Genomic DNA, 22,289 nt, shown 5'->3' with positions numbered 1-22,289 from the left:
CCCACCACTGGTGGTGTTCCTACTGTCTTTAGTCACGGTAGAATTCATGGCTGTGCTCCCCATTTCCTTATAGGAGTGGTGGGGCTGACAGCCTTGGAAGGAAGGGCATTTTGCATAGTTAAGTGTTCCCTTCGCCCAGTGATTGATCACTCAGCAGGAAGCCCCTTCCCCCCCAATCTCTTCTTTGCACATTGCAACCTAGCTTTACCTTAAAAAGAGCACATCCAGGGAGCCATGCCAGGATCTCTTTTTATATTCTGCAGTCAAACCGATCGACCTCTGGCTACAGCGTTTTTTTTTTTCTGCATGCCTGGTGGGGTGAATTGCAACATCACTGCCCCTACTTCCTCTCTCCTTGCAGAAGAAGATCATGATCATCATTTGCTGCGTGGTGCTGGGCGTCGTCATCGCTTCCACAGTTGGCGGGATCTTTGCCTAGAAGCCCATGGCCGGGACTCTTGTCTCTTGGGGATGGGGAGGGGAGGGGAAGGGTGCCTGGGGCCCAGCCACCCACGTCCCCAGCTGCCCTGGCGTGCCTGGGCCTCACAGCAGTCTCTGCAGGGAGAAAAAACTGGCTGGCCACCTCCTCCATCTCTAATGCATGATTGTTCGTGTTAATGCTGCGTGTCCAAGTACGGGGGGGGTGCATGTGGCCTGCACCAGGACCCAGCACCAGCAGCAGCGTCACAGAGGAGGCCCTTTCATGGCTCCCGCCCCACACCTCTTGACAACCTTGCCTCCTCGTGCTTACAGCCTCTCTCTTCCACTTGGCAAGGGGAACCACTCCTGTTTCAGTCCCAGCGAGGTCCTCTTCCTGCTCCCCCTCCAAAGATGAGCAAAACCAGGCCCTGTTCCCTGCCCCCAGGGCTGAGGCTTGGCCCATTACACGGAAGGAAAGCTCCTGGAACAGCTGCTGATCCCTTTGTGTGAACGGGAACAGTATTTCTCTGCTGCCCCCCCCCAAGCTGCAGCCCCTGCAGGGACCCCTCAGTGGTGGTGCCCATTTGCCCTGACTTTTGGTTCCACTGAGCAGCCATTAGCTGCTCTTTTCTGCACCAGGTGCTTGTTTTGTGTTGTCCTCCCATGTCTAGGAGTGCAGCATGCTGCCTTAGCCCAAGCCAGACTCCTGGTCCCTCTAGCTCAGTACTGTTCACACTGACTGGCAGCAGCTCTCTAGGGTTTCAGACTCAGGGGTCTTTCCCAGCCCTGTCTGGAGACGCCCCTGGGGACTGAACCTGGGTCCCCTCTCCCCACCCCCCCCTCCACCAGCATCAGCTACTGGGCCTGCCTCTTGCCATATTCCAAGCTGGTATATTTATTTAAAATATGACTCCAACCTTTTTGCTTAAAAAAGCCTCGGTGTAACTCCAGATTAACACAAAAGCAATGGTTTTATTTTATGCTTTTTTAAAAAAGCACTTTTAGAAATCAGGAGGAGCAGGGAGCCAGCTCTTATAGAAACAGGCCATTGCCGCTGCTTCCCATTATTTTTTAAGATTTTTTTAGATGTTCACTCAAGGTTTGTAAGCAGACACTGAAAAGCGTGTCCAGTGGACTCACAGCCAACCAGCAGGGTGTGTGTTTATGTGCGCAGTCCACACATCTTGTGGTCCAAAGGGGTTTGAATTTCCGTGGGTGAAATAGAGCCTCGTTGCAGAATTTCCAAAATGTCCTCCAAGGAGCACCAATTCGGCACCTTGCCTGCCCTCCTCCTTCCCAAGCTGCTCACGCCAGAGATCGCTGATCTCTGCGCTACCAGATGTTGCCGGACTCCAGTGCCCATCCCTGACCATTGCCCGTGTTGGCAAGGCTGACGAGGGTCAACAGTGCCTGGTGGGCCACCAGTTCCCTACCCCTGTAACAGTTTCAGCCTGCTGGCTTCCTGAGTGAGGGGTGTGCTTGCCTTGCCTGACTAATCATGCCACCTGCCACCTTTTTTCTCTTTGGTCAAACGCATGCGCTCGCACACTGAGCTAAGCCTGCGCCTGCTGCCACCCTGTGAGGCAATTTCAGAGGTGGCTGAGCAAAGATTGCCCCCTCCCCCCCAAAATGTGGAAGCACAGAACTGGGTCGAGATCCGTCCCGCCCCTTCTCAGGCCCAGTAGAGGAGCTGTGGGGTGCTTTTGGGTTCCTCTACAGCAGAGGTGGGAGAGCAGGCGTGGCTGGCCTCCAACTCCCCATCAGCCAGCACAGCCGATGATCGGGGATGATGGGAGTTGCAGTCCAACGAGGAGCTGCTTCCCGTGACAAGGAGAGGATTTGCACTCCTTCATCTGCAGCGAGTTAAGGGTGACGCCAGTTCTATATGCAACGCAGCAAGTGCCAACCCCGTCTTGAACCTGGCTCTTCCAGTGGCTCCACAGCACCAGCAAGTCTCTGGGAAAAGCAGCACCGTAACCGACCTGGATCACGCGCTTGCTGCTGAGGCCTCCCTCTGCCAGGGGAGTGAAGATGCTGATAAAGGGAGGCGTCTTGTAACCGCAGGACCTTGTTCTGCCTCCTGAAGCGGAGGGCTCTCTCCTTGCTGGCCAGGACCCCAGAGCAAGCAGGATGAAGCCTGTCCCACTCCCAAGGAGAGTTAAGCTGCATCCGCTGCAGGACCGAGGCGGCTTGTGCGGTGTGCATCTTCTCCCAGGCTTCAGTCTGCAGCAATGGCGTGCAGCCTCGCTGGCCCTTCTGAGCAAGCCGTTTTGTTCGAGAGCCACACAGCAGCTAAATCAACAGTCTTCAAGGAGCTGAGCAGACCAGTTGCCGAGATGGAGCAGAGACCCTCTCTCCCTCCCCGATGATGGACGGACCTTCCTTCCCCTGCAGAAGGTCAGGGGTGACGAAACAACCTCTTTCCATAGAGTACATACAATTACGTCTTGTGCAGTGCTGCTCCCGACCCCGTTCCCCCAAGACCCTAAACTCACTCTTCTGCAAGCAACGCAGGAGTGATGAGCCACTAGTACCAGCTGCTGCCCTTCCTCTTCTGCCAGGCCTTCCTTGCCTTTTTCTTGCATGTCCAAATCGGAGCCGTCAGAGGCGTGTCAGGGCTTCAGAAGCTGTCCCACCCTGCCAGTTGTCAGTTTTTCTTTTTTAAAAAAAGAGAGCGCCCGGAAGTGCCACCATCAGTATTCTGCCTCCTTGCAGGGAGAGAACATTTACCAAAACTTCTTTTCGACACATCTTTGCGGAGGCCTCCCGTGGAGTCGTGTGACGTTGCTGTGGCGCTGTGTGATACAAGTGCCCTTGTCTCTCTGCCGTGACCCTCGCAAACTGCCTCGCTGACCCACCTCAGCGGATGTGGCGCTGTCTGTCTGTTGCCTTCTTTCTAACATTCCAGCCTGCTTATTTATCCACCCTATAAAACTTCAGGTGGAAAACAGCTTCCATTTATGGATGGAATTTAATGTAGAATAAAAAAGTGTTTACATCTGTGAAGCAGCTCCTGGCTCCTCCATAAACTGGGTGGGGTGGGGGTTGGCCTGTTGCCTCCTATTCAGCACCTCTCTAATTTTAAAGGGGAACGACCTAAACATGCCTAAATGCTCAAGTTTTAGTAGTTAGGGGAAGGTTTGGCTCCACTCATCGGTCTAACTCACAGCCACTCCCTGGCTTTCCACAAGTGTCTCACAACCTGAGGCTGTTGCTGTAGCCACAAGGACTAGAGCCTTCAACTTGACAGCTCAGATTTTCAGGCATCTGAGGAGCCTCCACACATTTATAGACTCCAGGCCATGGGGTTTTCTCCATATTTATTTTAACGATTTATACACACCTCACCCTCAACAAAGGAGCATGGCTGCTTCTAGAAAGGGAACAGTCAGCGAACGTTAGCGCGCTAGGCGTGATCATTTGCAGTGGGTGCTCCAGAAGAGGTTTGGACAATGGCAAGCTCTCGAGGACAGCTAGCAGCATAAACCCAAGGTGGAAGTATGTACTCTCCTTCAGCCCTGGGCTAACATGCAGAGTCCCTATGAGGAGCACGCTTGGGCCCTCTAAGGGCTCTAGGTCCTGCTGGACTACCACTCCCAGCTTCCCTCTGTGCATTATTGGCCGTGCTGGCTGGGGCTGATGGGAGTTCAACAGCAGCCCTAACCCTTGCATTGCACCAAGGTAGAAGGTAAAGCTTAAGTCTGTCACTTTTGGGGAAGGGTGGGTAGAGACTGAGAGGGAGGGAGGGAGGGGGAACTATGCACATTCAGCCAGCCACACCATCCAGCAAACCACCACCATCTCAGCAAAGTCTTTGTCGTTTAACAGCCGCTGCCTCAAAGCATTCTGACTTCAACAGGACGGGGTTTCCAAATTCTTTTCTACCAGGGATGGGGGAACATCTGTGGGCCCTCCAGATGTTGCCGGATGTCAATTCCCAGCAGCTAGCAAGGCCAACCATCAGGGAGGATGATGGGAGTTGCAGTTCAGCACCATCCCAAAAGGAAAAAGGTCCCCATCGCTGCCACCCCATACTTGTTTTCACCGGATGTTTTCTAGCAAAGGGGGGACAAGTAAACTGGAGCAGCGAATGAGGCAGGCTCCAGGTGAGGCCTCCTGAGATGGAAAGCGGCTTTTTGGGAGGAGGCGCCACTTTGCAGCCGGCAGAAAACCACCTGCATCAAAATTGGGTGGGTACCATTTTTGTCTCTTCAAAGCAGTCCTTGCTGACCCAGCCTGGAGGGAGCCGGGTGCTCACATGCAACTCCATCGGTTGCTTTCACTTCATTTTATTGGAGAAGACACAGACTGGTGTAAGAATGCTCCCCGCAATTAGAACCGTCAGAAGTGAGTCCTCCGCTTGCGGCCGGTGTATCTCGTGTCTGCACGTACATCCCTGCAGGGGAAGCACGAGACAGGTTTGAGAAGGAAGAGCAGGGAAACTGGGTGGATGAAATACCATGGGGCAGAGAGAAGGGGGGCTTCTGCAGCCTTTACCCACTGAACCCTCCTCCCTCAGGCCTCCCCAAGACACAGCACTGGGCTGAGCAGAGCGGGTTCAACCTCCAGGTCCAGTTGCCCCGGTGGAGATGCAAACTGCCCCCTTCCCAGCCCACCAGATCAGACAGGTGATGAGCAGAGAAAGGGGTAAAACTGCAGGAGGGCTGGGCGTGGCACATCTGAGATCGTGTGGCTCCCAGGAGCTCGTCCAAGGACTCCAAGCCACAAAAACAATGAGCCATCCCTGGAGAAATCCCCGGCTGGCCCTGCTCTTCTCGACTGGAGGGGGGGAGCTCAAGCTTACCGGCCCTGTCGCCGCCTCCGTTCCTTCTTCTCCAGCACCCAGTCCCGGCTCTTTTTCACAGACTGCCCCCTGGCGTTCTTGAACCGCATCCTGGAACGGGAGGAGAGTGATCAGCACCCATTCACCCAAGTTGGTCTGTCATTCAGTCTGGCCACAAACTCGGCAGGGGCCCTTGGGCAAACTGTTCTCTTGCCTACCCCTGGCTGCGACTGGCCTACCTTTCAAGGTTGTTGCGAGGATTACAGCAGGGGTGGGAAACCTGTGGGGGCCCTCCAGATGTTACTCAACTACGACTCCCACCGTCCCTGGCTTTTGGCCATGCTGGCCACTAGGGCTGATAGGAATTGGAATCCATCAACATCTGGGGGGGGGCACAGGTTCCCCATCCCTGGACAGCTGCAGAAAAGACAAAGGAGAAAGTGCTCGATGGGTGGAAAATGTTTTGGAAGTAGCAGCTACTTTTATGTATTTATTTATTAAATTTGTATCCTGCCCTTCCTCCCAAAAGGAGCCCAGGGCGGCAAACAAAAACACTGAAAACCTTCTAAAACATCTCAAAAACAAATGCCTTCTAAAAAATCCCCTCACAACAACCATAGGGTTTAAAAACGACCAATGCCCCTGAAACCATAGAGTAATAAGCTTTAAAAGTCACAGGAAGAAAAGGCCTGGACGCAGTTTTCAAAGAGCAACCAAGCGAAAGGTGTTGGCCTCCCTTCAAAAGTCAGCAGGGAGAGGAAGACGATGAAGGACAAACAGCTCTCGGAAGAGCGTTCCACAGCATCGATCTGGGCGGCAGGAGCAGCAGTGAGGGTTCTGCTCCTGGCGGAGAGTCATCTGGCCTGCCCGGAAGACGGAAACCAGAGCAGGGCCTCATCAGAGGATCGAAAGGGCCAAAGAGGCTTATGGAGAGGGGATGCCTAGGACCCAAACTGTTTAGGGCTCTGCAGGTAAAAAGAAGCATGCTGAATTGGGCCGGAAGAGGCACAACAAGCCTGTCAAAAGGCAGCCCCAGATATAGAGTACTACAGTAGTCTATTCAGGGGTTTAGCTGGGCTGTCATGGGGGGTGTTGTGGCATTTGCAGGCTGTACGAGGTAGGAAAACACGGCAACCGGGAGCTGCTGGTCACCATGACGATGATCCTCTAGCCGTTACTCTTCGTCTCTCCCACAAGCCACGGAGGGGGTAGGCTTTGCCCTCCGCAGCTGCTAGGGGGTGGGGCGGGAAGACGTTACTGTTGGAGGGTGGGGGGCATGCAGACATCCACTGGTAAGACAGCTGGTTAAAACCACCTGTTGTTCCTCACCGCCACCCTAAAAGAGAGACCGCTATTGTTCCCATTTTGCAGTTGTGAGACTAAGGCCAAGAGCGTATGATTTGCCTGAGACCACACTCTGAATCGCTGCCAGTGGCATGACCTGGGCCACATTCACACCAGATATTTATTCCACTTTAAACGGCCATGGCTTCCCCCAAGAATCCTGGGAAGTGTAGTTTGATAAGGGTGCTGAGAGCTGTTAGGAGACCCCCTCTTCTCACAGACCTGCAATTCCCAGAGTTCCCGGGGAAGATGGATTGACTGTTAAAACCACTATTAAAACCACTCTGGGAGGGGAATAGGGGGCTCTCCTAACTACTCTTAGCACTCTTCACAAACTACACTTCCCAAGATTCTCTGGGGGGAAGCCATGACTGTTTAGTGGGATAATATTGGGAAGTCTTGTGTGAACATGGGCTGGGTCTCTCACCTCCATCCAACGGCTCTCACCCGACTCTCCCAGGAGGCCTCAAGGAAATTCTCTACCCTGGCCTTTGGCACTTGAGATGCATGTTTTCAGGACTCGCCCTATTCTTGCGATTGCAATTTGTTTTAATTCTTTATACTGAATTTTGAACAGTTGTAACCCACCCGGGGCCTGCTGGTGAAGGGCGGGTAATAAATACAACAGAGATAAATAAATAAGAGGCTCAATCTGCCTGCTTCAGGCTCCATGCCAGTGGGGCAGTGGAATCCACTCTGTGTTTTAGTCTGAACTTTCAAGGAACTGTTCAAGGGGCTGAACTCTGAAAGTTGGGACTAAAACCCAGAGCAGATTCCGCTGGCCCACTGACATGGAACCTCCAGCAGTCACTGTTCAGATGTTATAATGGGTGGGCCCTTGGCCAAACTCGGGCCATCACATCATTTCTAATTCTTTCTCCAGACTTTTACTAGGGTAAAAAAGGAAGCCTCAGCTTGTTAAGCTGAAAATCTCACGGTTGTGGTCTGAACTAGACAGTGCTTTGCAAATGGCAAGTTGGAACAGCTGTCCATAAATCCCCCTACATCAAAAATACTGGAACGGTTTTATGAAGGTAAGCTGTCAGCACGCTCATCCTTCCACCGGGGTCACCCCCTGCATTCAAACTCAACAACCCCCTCACCCTGGCACCAGAGGCCTCCCAACTCCCGCCCGGGTACCTTTCCTTGGTGAAAGTCACCCGTGCCGCCTCCTCACTGCTGCACTCTGCACCGAGACCCTGGGAAGGGGAGAAGCAAAACGCACACACGACGTCAGTTTGCCTTAAGGAAGGAGAGGGGTGCAGCTGCTATCACTGTGCAGGGCATCAAGTGTGGGAGATACATTCATGGGGGGCCAGGAAAGGTCAAGCCACTAGCGGCCTCAACCCACAGGCTGCAATTAGGAGGATATTCATGGAGGATAAAGGCTGTCAAAGGCCACTTGTCATGATGACTGTGAACGACTCCCACTGCCGGAAGCAGGAGGCTTCTGAATACCAGTCGCTGGGGAACGACAAGGGAGGAGAATTGCTCTTGCACTCGGGTCCCACTTGCGGGCTTTCCACAGAGCAGGGGCTCCCAACCTGTGGCCTGTGGGCCACCAGTAGTCAGTGAGCTTCACTCAGGTGGTCCGCAGCATGTCCACACTAAATATTCGTACTGATTGTTAACTGTATTTGTAGTCCTTTTTTTATTCTTGTGTTCCAGTGTGAACAGTGTGAGAACTGGACTAGATCGGCCCCCTTTGGCTCGTCTGATGTTCTTGTTGTCTTAAAGCAACTCTCCCAGAAATCATAAAGAGATGTAGTTGATGGCGGCCAACTTGAATGGCTTTAAAAGGCGGGTAAACAAATTGAAGGATGGTAAGGCTGTTATTGGCTACTAGCATGCCTCTGAGTAATACCAGTTGCTGGGAAACACGAGGGGAGAGTGCTGTTACGCTCATGTCTGGCTTGTGGGGTTCCCTTTGGGATGCTGGACTAGATGGGCCCCATTTGGTCCAGCTGTAGGGCTCTGGTTATCTTTAAGCAACGTTTAGCTACTGACCCCCATCACCCCAGGAAGAAAGGTTCCGCTTTGGAATGAAACCAACAGCTGGAACTCCAACCCAGCCCCCTTTTCAAAAGAGGCAAATGTACTAGTTGGCAAGAGGTCAGCGGATGGGAGGGCCAGAGCTACAGGGCAGCCACCTAGGACTCCCTTTGCTCAAACTAGATGGGCGGAATGAGGGAGTGGACGTAAACTGGTGTATGGCAAGACCCTCCCCCTGCTGCTGAGTTAAGGCACCATCTCTGGTGTCTCCCAGCCCCAAAATCTCCACAGATTACCTTTGGTAACACATCAGTTGTGCCAACGAAAAGGCAGAGAAAGAATCTGCAAAAAAGAGAGACATAAATATGCACACACAGAGAGAGAGAGAGAGCGCTACTTGGGCACCACGTTCTCTCCCGATAGTCCACCAAGAGCTGCTTTATTCGAAGATCCTGTCTCATCCTGTCAACACTATTTAGCGATAGCAGCTCTCCAAGGTTTCCAGAAGAGTTGCCCCACCCCGCCCCACGGCTTTGCTCCAGGGGCCTGTGGTCTTCTGAAGTCTAAATGCCCTTCTTAGTGAATTACCCAGGAAAGGGAGAGGCCTGGATTAATGCTTCCAGGAACCCAGCTGCCATACTGGAGCAGACTAGATGGCTCTGGGTGCCCCTTCTCCTTGGAATTATTTTGAATGACAGGCGGTCATGCCGGATTTGAACACATCTCCCGTGCGAGACGGGAGGATTTCTCGTCCTCACAAGCAGGGGAGGGAGTCAGTTCCTGGTGTCTGTCTTGCGCTGCTCTGAGCCTCCCTGCCTCCCACCTCTGGAGGGCAGAAAAAGGCCCCCCTTCCTCCCACCAGATGGAAGAGGAACTCACTTCTTGGCTTTGGCGCTGTTGGGGTAGTCGACCACCATGCCGCCCGTGAAGCCGGCCTTCATAGCTTGGGTGGTGATGAGTTCCAGCTGGGAGGGAAACAGAAAAAGGAAGAAGCCAGGTGAGTCTGACCGGCCACAGGGGGTGCGGGGCTCCTTGACCTTATTTGAATGGGACTCCTTCACATGCCAACGCCAACCTCCTCTTAGCCTCCAAAAGCCTCCTTATGAGTTTTGCAGCGGGAGTCTTTACCCCCCCAAGAGACACACCTGCTGAGAGTTTTCTGGGTACAGCTGTAGGATGGCACGGGCTCCCCGGGCCTGTAAGGTGAAAGGACAGCAATGAGCGGCTATGCAGTGTCCTGCTGTGTGGCCAGGCATCTACATCAGAAGTCGACGATTTGGATTTGTGAGAGTGTACATGGGCACCACCCCCTCCCGTCACTTCTCTCCCCCTCCCCATTTCATCCTCACAACAACCCTGCGAGGTAGGAGAGTCTCGCCCCCCCCCCCGGCAACAAATGCTAGGAACACCAGCCCTCTCCTGACCACTGACGCGACTGCTGCAAGTTCAGTTTCGCCACAGGGCCTAGCTTGCTAGCAAAGGCCTGGAGGCTGAAATCACACTCAGGTTTCCTCATCAAGGTTACAGGTCAGGGTGCTGGGGGAGGGGGGGTGGCAAAAAGGAGGGGTGCCTGTTTTGTCCTTTCTTCCCAGCCGCTGCTAGTGGCCCCTTCTCCCCCCCCCCAGCTCTTCCTCCTGTACCACTGCCCCCCTCTTTGCTTCCTTACTCTACCTCAGCCTTTGCCAACTTGGCGTCCTGCAGACGTTTGGGGCTACAACTCTCCCCAGCGTCAACTCGCAGGGCTGTGCTCCCATCCATCACTCCCACCATCCTACTGGCCCATCGGGACGGCACCAAATTGTACGGGAGCTTGAGGGGACACTAGATGATCTGCGTGGACGCACACACCCCATGCACACATTTTTTGTCCTCTGCAGTGGCTCGGGGGAGGGGGAGGTGGTGAAGAGGGAGCAACCCTTACCAAAGCAGTATAGAGCGTTGAGAAAAACCGGTACAACCGCTTTGGGGGGTTGTGGGTCTTCTTATCTGCGTTACAGAGCCACTGCACTGCAGAAATACTGAAAAGGAAGAAAATGGGCGTTGAGATACTGGCCAGCAGGGAAGCCCTCACCGTCCTCTCCCAGCGCAACCTCATGTTACATCCAACTTGCATCCACTAGTAAGCGAAGCACCCAGTGCGGTCTTCCTACCTGATGCAGCCATCAAACGTCCCTGGCCGAAAAGGGATCCCCTGGCCCATATCTGCAAGCATCACGTCTCCCTCCACTTCTCTCTCCATGGCCACATCTGTTCAGAATTAAGGACACTGCAGGGTTGCCGTTTCTGCTGTATCTGGCCAGTCCACCAGTCCGAAGCAAGGTGGTTCAAGCCAAAGTGATGGATGGATTGGGGGGGGGGAAGGTCTACTCACCCAGCATCGCAGGGCTGATGTCCATGCCGACCCAGCAGTGCCCCTCCTCAGAGATGTAATCGCCACTCAGGCCAGAGCCACAGCTGAGGGGAAGAGCAGCGCAGTTTAAGGCAGGGCAGAACACTGCCTGGTGCTCTATAGTGCTCTATGACCAGCAGCCAAACATGATTCAAGAATGCACCTGAGAGCTCCTGCCCTTTGGCTTCTGAGATATGACCGGGCCCAAGCATATTATGAACTATGCGGTATGCAAAGAAGTCCTGCTTTGGCTCCGTATGTTCTCTGATAGGCAGGACTTCTGCCTGTTCCGCAACTTAGGTAGAGAAGACTGAAACAAGCTTTGAAATCTGGGATGCCAACAGGCATTGCCCTCCCACATTTGGCGCTTCAGAGGAGGAAGCAGCAACTGCTTTGAATCACGGTGCAGCGAGCTTACCCAACGTCCAACAAGAAACATGGCCGACCCTCTGGGAGACCCAAGAGTTCCACCGCCCGTTCAGACATCTGCGACTGGATCTCAATCATTCGAGAGCTGAAGGATGGAAACATTCCCAGGCAAGCAGTGAACAAACCTACCCTCAGCTTGGATGTTTGCTGAGGTCAGCAAAGGTGCAAGATTGGAGGGGGGCAGTATGCAAAAACCAGTCTATCCCATGTTTTCAACAGGAAAAACAAGCATTCCAACGTTAAGGCAAAAATTATACCAAACCAGCAGAAAAATATTTGCATTTGGGAGTGATGAATGGGCACAGGACAGCCACTGGCAACTGCGGTGGTCTGGATGGGCGTCTCTCTGCAGATCACCACAAATCCCCCATGTACCCCCCACACACACACACAGAGCTGACACAGAGCTGTCTGACTACCTTCGCAACACCCACATGCTCTTTCTCTAAATCAGGGACACCTCCGGCCCCTTTTCCCTCCGTCTCCTTCCAGGGCCGTGGTGGCCAACTCTAGCACCCATCAACCCCAGCCTGTACGGCTATGGGTCAACAATGATAGGGGGAGCTGTAGCCCAGCTACATCTCGGCAGAACCCACGTGGGCTGCCCTTGTTTTAAGGAGACCGAAACACACATCCCCCTCCCCAGTCCGAGAGCCTCTTCCACGATGGGGCTCCCATCCTCCAGGGCTGAAGACTTCCATTCCATGAGGCAATGGCCTCTCTCGGATTCTCCTTCGGCCAGGCAGGCGCTGTCATGGTGCTGCAGTCGGATTCCTCATCTTCCAGGGATGAGGGCAAGGGCGCTGGAGCAGAATGGGAAGGATGCACAGGGCCAGCTCCAGAAGTGCTCCCAGATGAACCTGCGGAGCCAGTGCCCCCCCTCAAGCCTGAGAACGTGGCACTGCCACACTCTAAGTCGGAGGACACCACTGCAGAAGTGCCAGGAAGACCTGAGGATCCCCAGCTCTTCTGCAGTGGGGGGCCACTGGGGAAGGCTGGGCCCTTTAAGGAAAGCAGCAGCTTGCAGCACAGCAGGTGCCAACAATGAGGCTGCAGCAGCGAATGCTGCTGCGACTACTATATAAGGGCTCAGTTGTAGTTTGCTTCCGGCTGGAGCAACTTCAGAGCTCTCTGTTTAGATTTCAGCCCAGCTAGACCTGGCCTAGCCGGGCCTTGCACCGCACTGGGCCTTACACCGCACTGGGCCTTACACCAGGCCTCTGCTCTGCTTTGCTTTGCCTTGCCTTGCCTTACACCGGGCCTTGGGCTGGGCCTCTGCCTTACCTTGGGCCGGGCCTTGCTCTGGGCCTTGCCTTGGGTCTCTGCCTAGCCTTGCGCTGGGGCCTCTGCCTTGCCTAGCCTTGCGCTGGGGCCTCTGCCTTGCCTAGCCTTGCGCTGGGGCCTCTGCCTTGCCTAGCCTTGCGCTGGGGCCTCTGCCTTGCCTAGCCTTGCGCTGGGGCCTCTGCCTTGCCTAGCCTTGCGCTGGGGCCTCTGCCTTGCCTAGCCTAGCTTTGCCTTGCGCCAGGGACTCTGTCTACCCTTGCCTAGCCTTGCCACACAACAGAAGGTCAATAGCACCTGCCCAAGCTATGCGTGAGATGTTGTGGAAGCCTGCTGAGTTCTATTCTACACTGATTTTGGTCTTGGCTGTTCTGTGTTAAGATAGCTTTGTGTAATGTACCACATGCTACACAAGCCCTCTCAAGCAACAGGTTAAGTTGGGTTGCCTTACTTGTGTGTATACTTCTGAGCTTCAGCCTTGTTGTAGAACTGGGAAGAGAGAGAGACAGTAGTTGAAACCTAAGAGCCCTCATGGATCTGACCAAAAGCTCAACCTTCTCTCTAGGCTCGGCAGAAGGCAGAACCAGATCCATTGGGTGGGAGATGTGAAATGTATCAGCAAGGATTTCTGGCAACTGTAGCAACAAGATTACTCCTTCACTCTCCAAACCATAATGCTGAAGGGAAGAAACCTGGGAGTGGATGTGTTGGATCAGGAAGCAGATGTTTGCATGGAAGGATTCTGAGCTTAGTTCAGTTCCAGTATTCAAAAGAGATTCCTGGGCTCTCAATTATTTAATTCTATGACAGTGCAGGCGATCCTGTGGCCATCCAGAGGTTTGGACGTTAACCTCATCATCCCTGCCAGTTTTCTACGCTGGCTGGAATTGAGAGTTGGGAGTCGTTCTTGGAGAACATCTGGAGAGCCATAGATATTCTTCATACTTGTTCTAAGGGCATGTTTTTTGTACCTGATTCCAGGTGATGGATCTCATATGGATGCATATTCCCAGCGCCTGCTACTTGGAGATAGACTGCCTCTGACAGTGGAGGATGTATTTTGACCATCTTGGTTAATAGTAACTGATAACTAGGAGTGGACTCTATCATACAACTCAGGTATCAGCAATTTGGAGCCCTTCAGATGTTTGGACTACAATGGTCTCTGGTTCCCACTGGGACTGGTAGGGCGGAAAGCGGGGAGGCTCAGCAGCAGGTGCACCCTGAGCCAAGGACAGGCACCGTCAACTAATCCTAATTATGTCCCAGTGTCACCTTCTCCCTGCTGACTTGTACAAGGGGGCAACAGTGAGACTGCAGAGGATGAAGCTGGCAGCCACCCCGCCACCCCCAGGCAGGCAGGTGTGGGGGCTGGCTGAGACTGGTGGGGCAGTGCCCCATTCCCCCAAATGAGCCAGCCTCCACTGGGGGCAGTTGTACTCCAAAACATCTGGAAGGCACCAGGTCGGCAAAGGCCAATACACCAAGGCTCCTGGTTACCAAATCGCAGCCACAATGGCCAGCTTGGTGCCTCCAGAGGCATGAAGGCAGCCATTGTAAAGGTTTGCCCAGGGGTAGACTGCGCCTGTGCGTGGAGGCTCCATTCTTAGTTCGGGGGGGGGCTTGAAGCTGAGAGACAGCTTCCCTCTTCCTCCCTACCCACCCGCCGCCGCATAGCGCCCCCTGTCTCTCCCCCCCTCTCACCAATTCAGCGGGCCCGCGGTGCTCAGGCCTCTTCCTGCTGGTCGCCATGCTGCCTGCTCTACTACGTCACACTCGTGCGACACAGCACTGGTCGAGGCGACATGGATTAGGATTTTTTTAAAAGGATACAAAGGACATTCAACAGCGCTTTGGCCAATCGTGTGGCGGCTGGGGGCGCATGCGCCCCTGGCGCGCCACCTCCTCAGAATGGCTTACGCGAGAGCGCGCACGCTACAGGCGTCGCCGTCTCATTGGCTGGCGTCCTCCAGAAGTCGCCTCGCGCGCTGCCGGGCTCGGCCCCGAGCGCTGAGGTGGCTGAAGGCGGCGGCGGCGGGAAGATGGAGGCGGCCGCGCCGGCCTCGGCGGGGCTTGTGGGGCTGTCGCTGGTCCTCGGCGGCCTCGTCCTCGGGCTGCTCCTTCTCCTTCTGAGGCGGCGGAGGGCGGAGGCGCAGCCCAGCCGGGAAGAAGCGGGACCCGAACCGAGCGACGGTGAGGGGGCGCCAGGGGAGGGGCGGGGCTTGGCCGTCGCCACGCCCCCTAAGCGGCCCTCGCCTCGCCCCCTAAGCGGCCCTCGCCACGCCCCCTAAGCGGCCCTCGCCACGCCCCCTAAGCGGCCCTGGCCTTTCCCCACCTGCGAAATGGGCACTTATTTGCTGAATATGTTTTGGCACTTATTTTGTAAGCCGCTTTGGGAAGATTTCCCACCCCCATGAAAAAATTGGTTATAAATCTGGCCTTGCTCCTTCGCACTACCTGGGCGAGAATGCTGGATGTCTGGTCTCTCATTTTGATTCGTTTCTTTCTGAAAAAGTTTTTCCAATTGTTCTCTCCAGATCAGGACGTGAACAGTGAAGCAGGCAGCAAAACTTCAGTCCTGAAGAAGCAGAAGCCGCAGCAGCGGATCCGCAGAGAGAAGCCCCAGCAGCACACCTTCACCCACCCGCTCCTGGCTTCGGCACTGAAGGTGAGCCCTGAAGAACTTCGCTGGATGCAGCCCTGGGTACCAGTTTCGTTAAGTAGGGAGTCACACACACACACACAGCTCTCTTGTGCGCTGTAACGGAAGCCTTTTCCTTTGGGCAGTTCCCTCTCATTGTTCAAGCAGTTAATGGGAATCTTCTGGTGATGGGGCTTGCCTCTTCACAATCCTCCTTGGGTGTTTAGAAAGGCTGGGTCTTTCCACTTGCTTCCTCCCCCCAAAAAAAGATATGTTGGGGGTGAGCACTTTGGCAGCATCACAAGCAGCTCTTAGTGCCTCCTTTTCGCTTGCTTGTTGAGAGGCCAGAGGCGGATCATCCTCTTGGTGTCTTGCAGGGCCACAGCGGAAGCGTCACCTGCCTGGACTTCAGCAGCAACGGGAAGTACCTGGCTTCCTGCTCCGATGATCGCACAGTGCGCATCTGGAGCACCAAGGACTTCCTGGATCGGGAGCACCGCTGCATGCGGGCCAACGTAGACCTGGACCATGCCACCCTGGTTCGCTTCTACCCGGACTCCAGGTGGGGCGGCTGGGCCTGAGCAGAGCACCATCCCCTTCACTCCTCTTCTTTATAGATGAACTTGCGAGGCAGTTGGTCCTTTCTAGGGAGCTGAGGCACCAGCAGCTCAGGCTGACATGAGGAGTTGTCAGGGCTTGGAGAGTTTGTGTTTTAAAGGAACTAGTTCAAGTTCACATTCAGGATGCCCACAGAGGAACTAATTCCAGTTCATGTTTGTCCCATCACAAAGCAAACTAGTTCGGTTCACAGTTCAGTTCAAGTTCATCCAAATGATGCCCACGATTTTTTTTCATTATTCGGAGCGTTACAAGTTGCTTGTACTGAAATATAAAATATACTTAAGACAATATACTTAGGAACACATCAAAACACACACACAGGAGAATGTGAATAGTTTGATTTATTTTTCCCAATGATTAAAGGCCCAAAGAGTTTAAACACACGTGCATATATAAGAGAATGAAAACTGGAAACGGCTCAAAGTTCTTCTCGAAAACTGGTTCACTCAGGAATTATGGAAACTACTTTCAGGTGTAGTTCAAAATGCGTTGATCCCTATTAAGCTGAATTAGCTCATTCCAAGCACTGGGGAACTTCTATACAAACTGGCGTTAGTCAATTCCGCCATGGAGTAGCGTGGGCCTCCCCTGGGGCAGCTGCTTATCTCCTGCAATGTCTGCTGCTGGTCAAGGTGCCCCTGTTTCCTGGCAGGGGGAAGGGGGGCAGTTGGAAAGCTTCTTCCTTGCTGCTCTCTGCTCCTGCCAGCCTTATGTGAACACTGAACTGGCAAAGTTTGGGTTGGGGAATGGGACTTCTGGGAGTCTGCTGTTCTGCACCCTGGGCTTGTCCCCCATGCTATTTAACATCTGTGTGAAGCCTCTGGAAGTTGTCACCCGGAGATTTGGAGTGGGATGTTGTCAGCATGCAGATGACACCCAACTCTATCTTTCTGTTCCATCTGAATCGTGAGAGGCAGTTGAAGTGCTTGAGGCGGTGATAGGCTAGATTGTGGGCCAAGAAATTGAGGCTGAATCCTGAAAAGACAGAGGTGTTATGTGTCCAGAGCTCTCATGTCTGGGCGATGGGGAGACGGCCTGTTCTGGATGGGGTGGCACTCCTTTGGAAGGAGCAGGTCTGCAGCTTGGGGCTGCTCCTGAATCCAACATTGTCACTGGAGGCTCAGGTGACCTCAGTGGTTAGAAGTGCTTTTCTCCACTTCTTTACCCTGGCCTTTGATGCTTGAGATGTATAATTTTAGGACCTCCATTCTGTTTTGTGATTTTAGGCTGTTTTTAATTGTTTTTAATGCCGTATTGTTAAATTGCTGTAACCCTCCCCGGGACCTCTGGATGAAGGGCAGTGCTAGGACAGAAGGGCTGCCCAGGCCTCTCTCAGCCAGCTTTGCTGCCAGGAGCAAAGATGGGAGCCTTCCCAGGCTGGCAAAGTGCTTGAAGGGTTTTGGTTATTGGACTGCCAGGCAGAGCAGCTTGTTCTTATGTTGCTTATGAGCAATGCCTCTCCTTCCTTCACTCAGAGCCTTTATTGCGTGGCTGGCAAACGGAGACACCCTCAGGCTGTTTAAAATGACAAAGAAAGATGACGGTAGCTTCACCTATGTTGCCCTTCCAGAAGACTTCCCGAAGCAGCACAAGGCCCCCATCATCAACATTGGAGTTGCAGACACAGGTATGGACCTTGGGGTGCCTTTTTTTTCCTTGGCTGTCTGCCAGTTGGAGGCCAGTCTGACTCTGTGGTTCATTCCTTGGGGAAAATGCCCTCACTTGGCCCCTAAGTACCCACAGCTGCATTGGCTGGGCAGCGTCCCTACCCTTTTTGCCTTTCCTGCCCCAGGGAAGTACATTATGACCGCCTCCAGCGACACCACCATCCTTATCTGGGATACGAAGGCGGAAGTCCTCGCCAGCATCAACACCAACCAGATGAACAACACGTTTGCGGCTGTGTCGCCATGTGGGAGGTAAGGGGCATGTCACTTGCACACCTGGGCTACGCTCTGCCACCCCTGCACCCTCAGGGCGGTCAGTTGCTTCCATTCCCCCATGCGCCAGAAAGTCAGAGGCCCCTTCCTCGTGTTGGCACTGCACTAACGCTGAAGAGGGTAACTGCAGAGTTGGAAGAGGCCTGTAGTCAAGGCCCTTTGCCAGTGCTGGAGCTGCAACGCAGGCGGCAACTACTGTTTCCCTGGCAGATGGCCACCCACCTTCTGCTTAATTGCTGCCGGTGAGAGGGAACTCATCGCTACTGGAGGCCATCTGTTTTGCCGTCAGACGGTGCTTTTCTTACCGCTGGGAAGTTTGTCCGAACGTTGAGCCAAAATCTGCTTCCCTGCTGTTTCCACCCGTTGTTGCCCTAGTCCTGCCCTCCTAGCGCAACAGAGAAGAAGTCTGCTCTGTCTCCTGAGTGACGGAGCCCTCTTTGGAGACTGTTCTCATTTGGCTCTTTCCCACAGTTTGGTTTCCAGACCACCTCGCCATCCTAGTTGCTCTTCTCAGGAGATGCTTGTTTGTCAGTGTCCTTCTGAAAATGTGATGTCCAGAACAGGGCACAGGACTCCAGATGGGGCCTAGCCAGAGTAGAATAGAGTGGAACTTCTACTTTGGGATACAGTGTTTCTGTTGACACAGCCCAGGATTGCATTTGCTTTTGTAGCAGCTGTACTCCTATTCTGGCTCATCTGCGGTGAAATAAGACACCTTTCACAAATGCTACAGTCAAACCAAGTCTTCCCCGTCCCATACTTGTGCCTTTCGTTGTTATTTTATATCTAAAACACTTTTTACATTTGTTGAATGTCACCTTCTTGACTTCAGCCTGGCCTTCCAGGATTGTTTCTGAATCTTGTTTCTGTGGCGTGTTGTTAGCTCTGTCTCTGAGCTTCACGTCATCTGCAGATTTGAACAGCCCCTCTCTGTGTCCTCATCGAAGTCATAACAGCATTGAACAGTCTGGGGTCTGTGGACTCCACTCGAAATGCTCCTCCTGGGTGAGACCCAGAGCCGCTAGTGAGCAGGGGCTGGCCATCCAACTCTTCCATACAGCTTCGCCTTGGTATTGGCCACCCTGCATTTCATGGGAGATTCTGTCAGATGCTTTGCTGAAATCCAGACATGCAGTTGGGGTGTTCACACATTCCATTTGATGAATGTGCAATCTGTGTTCGTGTGTGAAGAACAGTTGAATTGTACAGATCAACAAGTGAACTCACACAAACGCTTTGTATGTGTGTAGAGATGGCTTATACAGATGTTCAGTGCAACATGCGAACAAGCCTAATGTTGGTGCCAAGGAGGTACGATTGGTCTGGCACAACTGAGCAGCAGCGGCTTTCAAGGTCGCTTGGCGCAATCTGATTTGGCAGTTTATTTAATAACACCACACACACCCCTGTGGCTTTTTCCCTCCCCTTCCTCTAGGTTTGTTGCCTCGTGCGGCTTCACTCCCGACGTGAAGGTGTGGGAGGTGTGTTTCAGCAAAAGCGGAGACTTCCGAGAGGTGACCAGGGCCTTTGAGCTGAAGGGCCACACAGCCGGCGTCTATTCCTTCTCTTTTTCCAACGACTCCAGGCGGTAAGTGAGGAGCCGTCTTTCACCTGCATGCAATAACTTTTTCAACAAGCCTTTTAAGTTGAGAGCTATCCCAGTCTGTCTCTGTGTCAGATTTGCTTAATATGTTTTTAATAATGTTTTTAACGCTGTTTTGTCTTAAGGTATTTTAAGATTTGTTTTTATGATGTTTTAAAGTGTTTTGAGTGCCTTGTTTGCTGCCCTGGGCTCCTGCTGGGAGGAAGGGTGGGATATGAATCAAATAAATAAATAATAACTGCCGCCTTGAAATGCCACATTTGTGTCCCCCCCCCCCCCGGCAGACAGGTTATCTCCTGTGCTACATGGGTGGGTTGAGGAGGCTCTTTGGTATTGCCTTCTTTTGCCTCCATGTCTTTCTCCGGAGCTAACTGGGCAGAAGGAATCTCCTGCCAAGGCTTGAAGTGTATGACTCACACTGCCTCCCTGTCCAGGTCCTGTTGTCTGGGCCAGTTCCCTAGTTGGTTTGTTGCATGGGATTTATAGCTCGCTCTGCCCTAAATGCTCCCGGTGGGAAACTGTTGATTTAACCTAACAAAAGCCGGGCTTCAGAGCTTGGGAATGGGGTTGCAGAGCAGCAGAAGAGGGCCCTGTGGCCCTCCAGATGTTGGTGGACTGCTTCTCTTGCAATCCCTGACCATTGGCCATGCTGGCTGCTGAGAGCATCTGGAGGGCACCAGATGGGTATTCCGGGTCCTGTCATCAGGCGTTCCAAGGCTTATTGAGTCTCTCGGGGGAAGGTGCCTGTCTCTGTGGGGTAAGAGCTGAGAAGGCCTGAGAAGGACCACAAGGTGGTCTACGTGGTGCTCCCTCTGATCATTTAATTCCAACAGGCCCAAGGTCACCCAGTGAGCTTCCTGGCTGAGTGGGGGTTTGAGTTCCGGTCTCCCAGGTCCCAGTCCGACACTCTTCACCACACCATCTGTTAGATGTTGACCCTGCTAGCAAGGACTGTCCTACCTATGACAGTTAGTAAATCTTAAGTGTTCTGTAATGACAACAACCACGAGAGAAGGGTGGGCATGTCAGGGTCGTTGTGCCTCCATTCTACCCCAGTGGCAGCTTCTTGAGAGTAGTTCTGCACCTTGAGCTTTAGCCTGAAGGCGATAAAAATGTCTTCTCTCCCCCCCCCCCGAACAGGATGGCAACGGTTTCCAAGGATGGCACGTGGAAGCTGTGGGACACGGATGTTGAGTACAAGAAGCAGCAGGACCCTTACCTGCTCCTGACGGGGAGGTGTAAGGTGACGGAGCCCTGCCGTCTCGCTCTCTCCCCGGATGCCCGGGCCCTGGCCATCTCCAGCAGCACTAACATCATTGTTTACAACACCCAGCGCGGGGAAGAGGAGGAGCGCTTTGAGGGTGTCCATGGGGAGCACATCACAGACTTGGCCTTTGATGTGAGCAGCCGCTTCCTGGCTTCCTGTGGGGACCGGGCCATCCGCATCTTCCACAACACGACTGGCTACCGGGCGGTGGTGGAGGAAATGAAGGCCCTGCTGAAGAAGGCCACCAACGAGTCAACCAGGCAGAGACTGCAGCAGCAGGTCGCAAGTGCCCAAAGCGCTCTGGATGCCATCTATGGCAAGATCAACTGAGCCCTTCCCAGAGAGCGGGTGGCTTCTGCTGTGCAGACTGGGGGCCAGGATTTTAATCATGTCAGGACGATGGTTAATAAAATAACTTTTGCACAACGGTTGCTCTCCTGGGACTTCGTGAAGCTCATCAGTGGGAGGGAGCGTGGGAGCCTTGCTCATTCCCAGAACAGGCCTCTGACGCAGGGCTGGAAAAATCCCACTTACTTCTACAACCGTTGTGCTGTTGTACAGGCATGTCATTTCTTGCTTAGAACTGAGCCATCCCAAGAGCAGGTCTGTCCCTACCTGTCAATGACTGAGTGCAGGGCTGGCTTTCTTATGTAAGGGGGGTGGTGGTGGTGGGGACATAGAGTAAATACAGTACTGAAAAGCAGGTTGAAGAACTTGGGTGGGTTGGGGAGGACAACAGTGGATCAGCTGTCCCCAGAGTGATGTTTAATGTAGGCCAGAGCTGGGCTCCCTTCAGTCTTCCTTGATCTACCTTTTTTTATTTCCTTTTAACAAGAATCGCCCTGGTCCACTGATGTGTGTGAAATTTACAGAGCCAAAACGGCAGAGGGGAAAAAAGAATTCTTAATAGCTAAAGGGCTCAAGTTGCAATCTTATACACGCTTAGCTGTTGAACCCATTGTGGCTTCTGAGTAGACACGTATAGGATTGCACTGTGGAAGTTGCCATCCTGAACTTAGTGAAGATGCCACTGAGCCCAGTGGACTTGCTTCTGAGTAAATATGATTTGGGTGGCACTGCCTGGATATACTAAGTCTATACTTGTGCTTAGGAGCCGTAAGACACGTCTTCCTGGATCAAGCCATGTCCACCTGCCACTCTGTGGAACAACTCCCATTGACCAGCAGGCACTAGTGGGCTGTGGGTCTACTTTGGGTTACCTTTACTGTGAAGTTGGGGGCCTAAACCAGGGATGGGCATTGGGTGGCCCTCCAGATGTTGAGTTGGCAGTTCCCACAATCTCTGACCGTTGCTTTGGCCATGTGGAAGCCAGCAGGACTGGAGGGCCGCAGATGTGCCCTGTCCCAGGCCCAAATTCTCAGCTGGCCTTCCATGCAGGCCCTTTCCTTCCTTGCAGTCCCACCAAGGGCAAGTGTTCCTCCTGCCACTGGGACTGCTGCCTCAGGGATCCCATTCCACCACAGTCCAAGTTGAGGTTACCCTCAAAACACGTTTAAAGGGGGGTACTTGGCACATTTCTTAATACACCCATAGAGTTCTCTAAATCCTTTTGCAGGTG

At 53.4% G+C, this 22,289-nt stretch overlaps 3 protein-coding genes across 6 annotated transcripts in view; 2 read left to right on the top strand and 1 right to left on the bottom strand.

The window, feature by feature from the left end:
* The window catches only part of STX1A (syntaxin 1A), a 52,796-nt gene extending 49,370 nt beyond the window's left edge, over positions 1-3,426 (top strand). For 2 of the 3 annotated variants that reach the window (XR_009759883.1, XM_061605268.1), the window contains exon 10: positions 362-3,426. Coding sequence is in view for 1 of the 3 variants with exons in the window: in XM_061605268.1 (XP_061461252.1) it covers positions 362-439 (78 nt within the window). In the remaining 2 variants the exon portion in view is untranslated. The other variant, XR_009759884.1, reaches the window with a different exon arrangement.
* Positions 3,427-3,723: 297 nt separating this feature from the next.
* Positions 3,724-14,832, bottom strand: BUD23 (BUD23 rRNA methyltransferase and ribosome maturation factor). Of its 2 annotated transcripts, XM_061605265.1 has the most exons (12): positions 14,343-14,832; positions 13,090-13,127; positions 11,347-11,442; positions 10,911-10,993; positions 10,690-10,786; positions 10,461-10,557; positions 9,685-9,735; positions 9,419-9,504; positions 8,836-8,881; positions 7,688-7,746; positions 5,225-5,314; positions 3,724-4,816 (listed from the first exon to the last, which is right to left on the bottom strand). In XM_061605265.1, the coding sequence occupies exons 1-12, from the start codon at positions 14,388-14,390 to the stop codon at positions 4,762-4,764; spliced, it is 846 nt and encodes a 281-aa protein (XP_061461249.1). In that variant the 5' UTR covers positions 14,391-14,832; the 3' UTR covers positions 3,724-4,761. The 2 variants fall into 2 exon arrangements, with proteins under 2 accessions (XP_061461249.1, XP_061461250.1); XM_061605266.1 differs by lacking the exon at positions 13,090-13,127 and having other exon boundaries at positions 14,343-14,511.
* Positions 14,459-21,136, top strand: TBL2 (transducin beta like 2; the record flags this gene model as incomplete). Its single annotated transcript, XM_061605501.1, has 7 exons — positions 14,459-14,831; positions 15,176-15,306; positions 15,657-15,841; positions 17,376-17,527; positions 17,693-17,819; positions 19,276-19,428; positions 20,584-21,136. Coding segments are annotated over 7 exons (1,578 nt in total), but the record flags the coding sequence as incomplete, so codon positions are not given.
* Between the last annotated feature and the right edge of the window lie 1,153 nt (positions 21,137-22,289).

Source organism: Rhineura floridana, chromosome 21 (assembly GCF_030035675.1).
Source record: "Rhineura floridana isolate rRhiFlo1 chromosome 21, rRhiFlo1.hap2, whole genome shotgun sequence".
NCBI classification, from domain to species: Eukaryota; Metazoa; Chordata; class Lepidosauria; order Squamata; family Rhineuridae; genus Rhineura; species Rhineura floridana.
The sequence above is the reverse complement of the archived record's forward strand: the minus strand, read 5'-3'. Positions and strand labels throughout refer to the sequence as shown.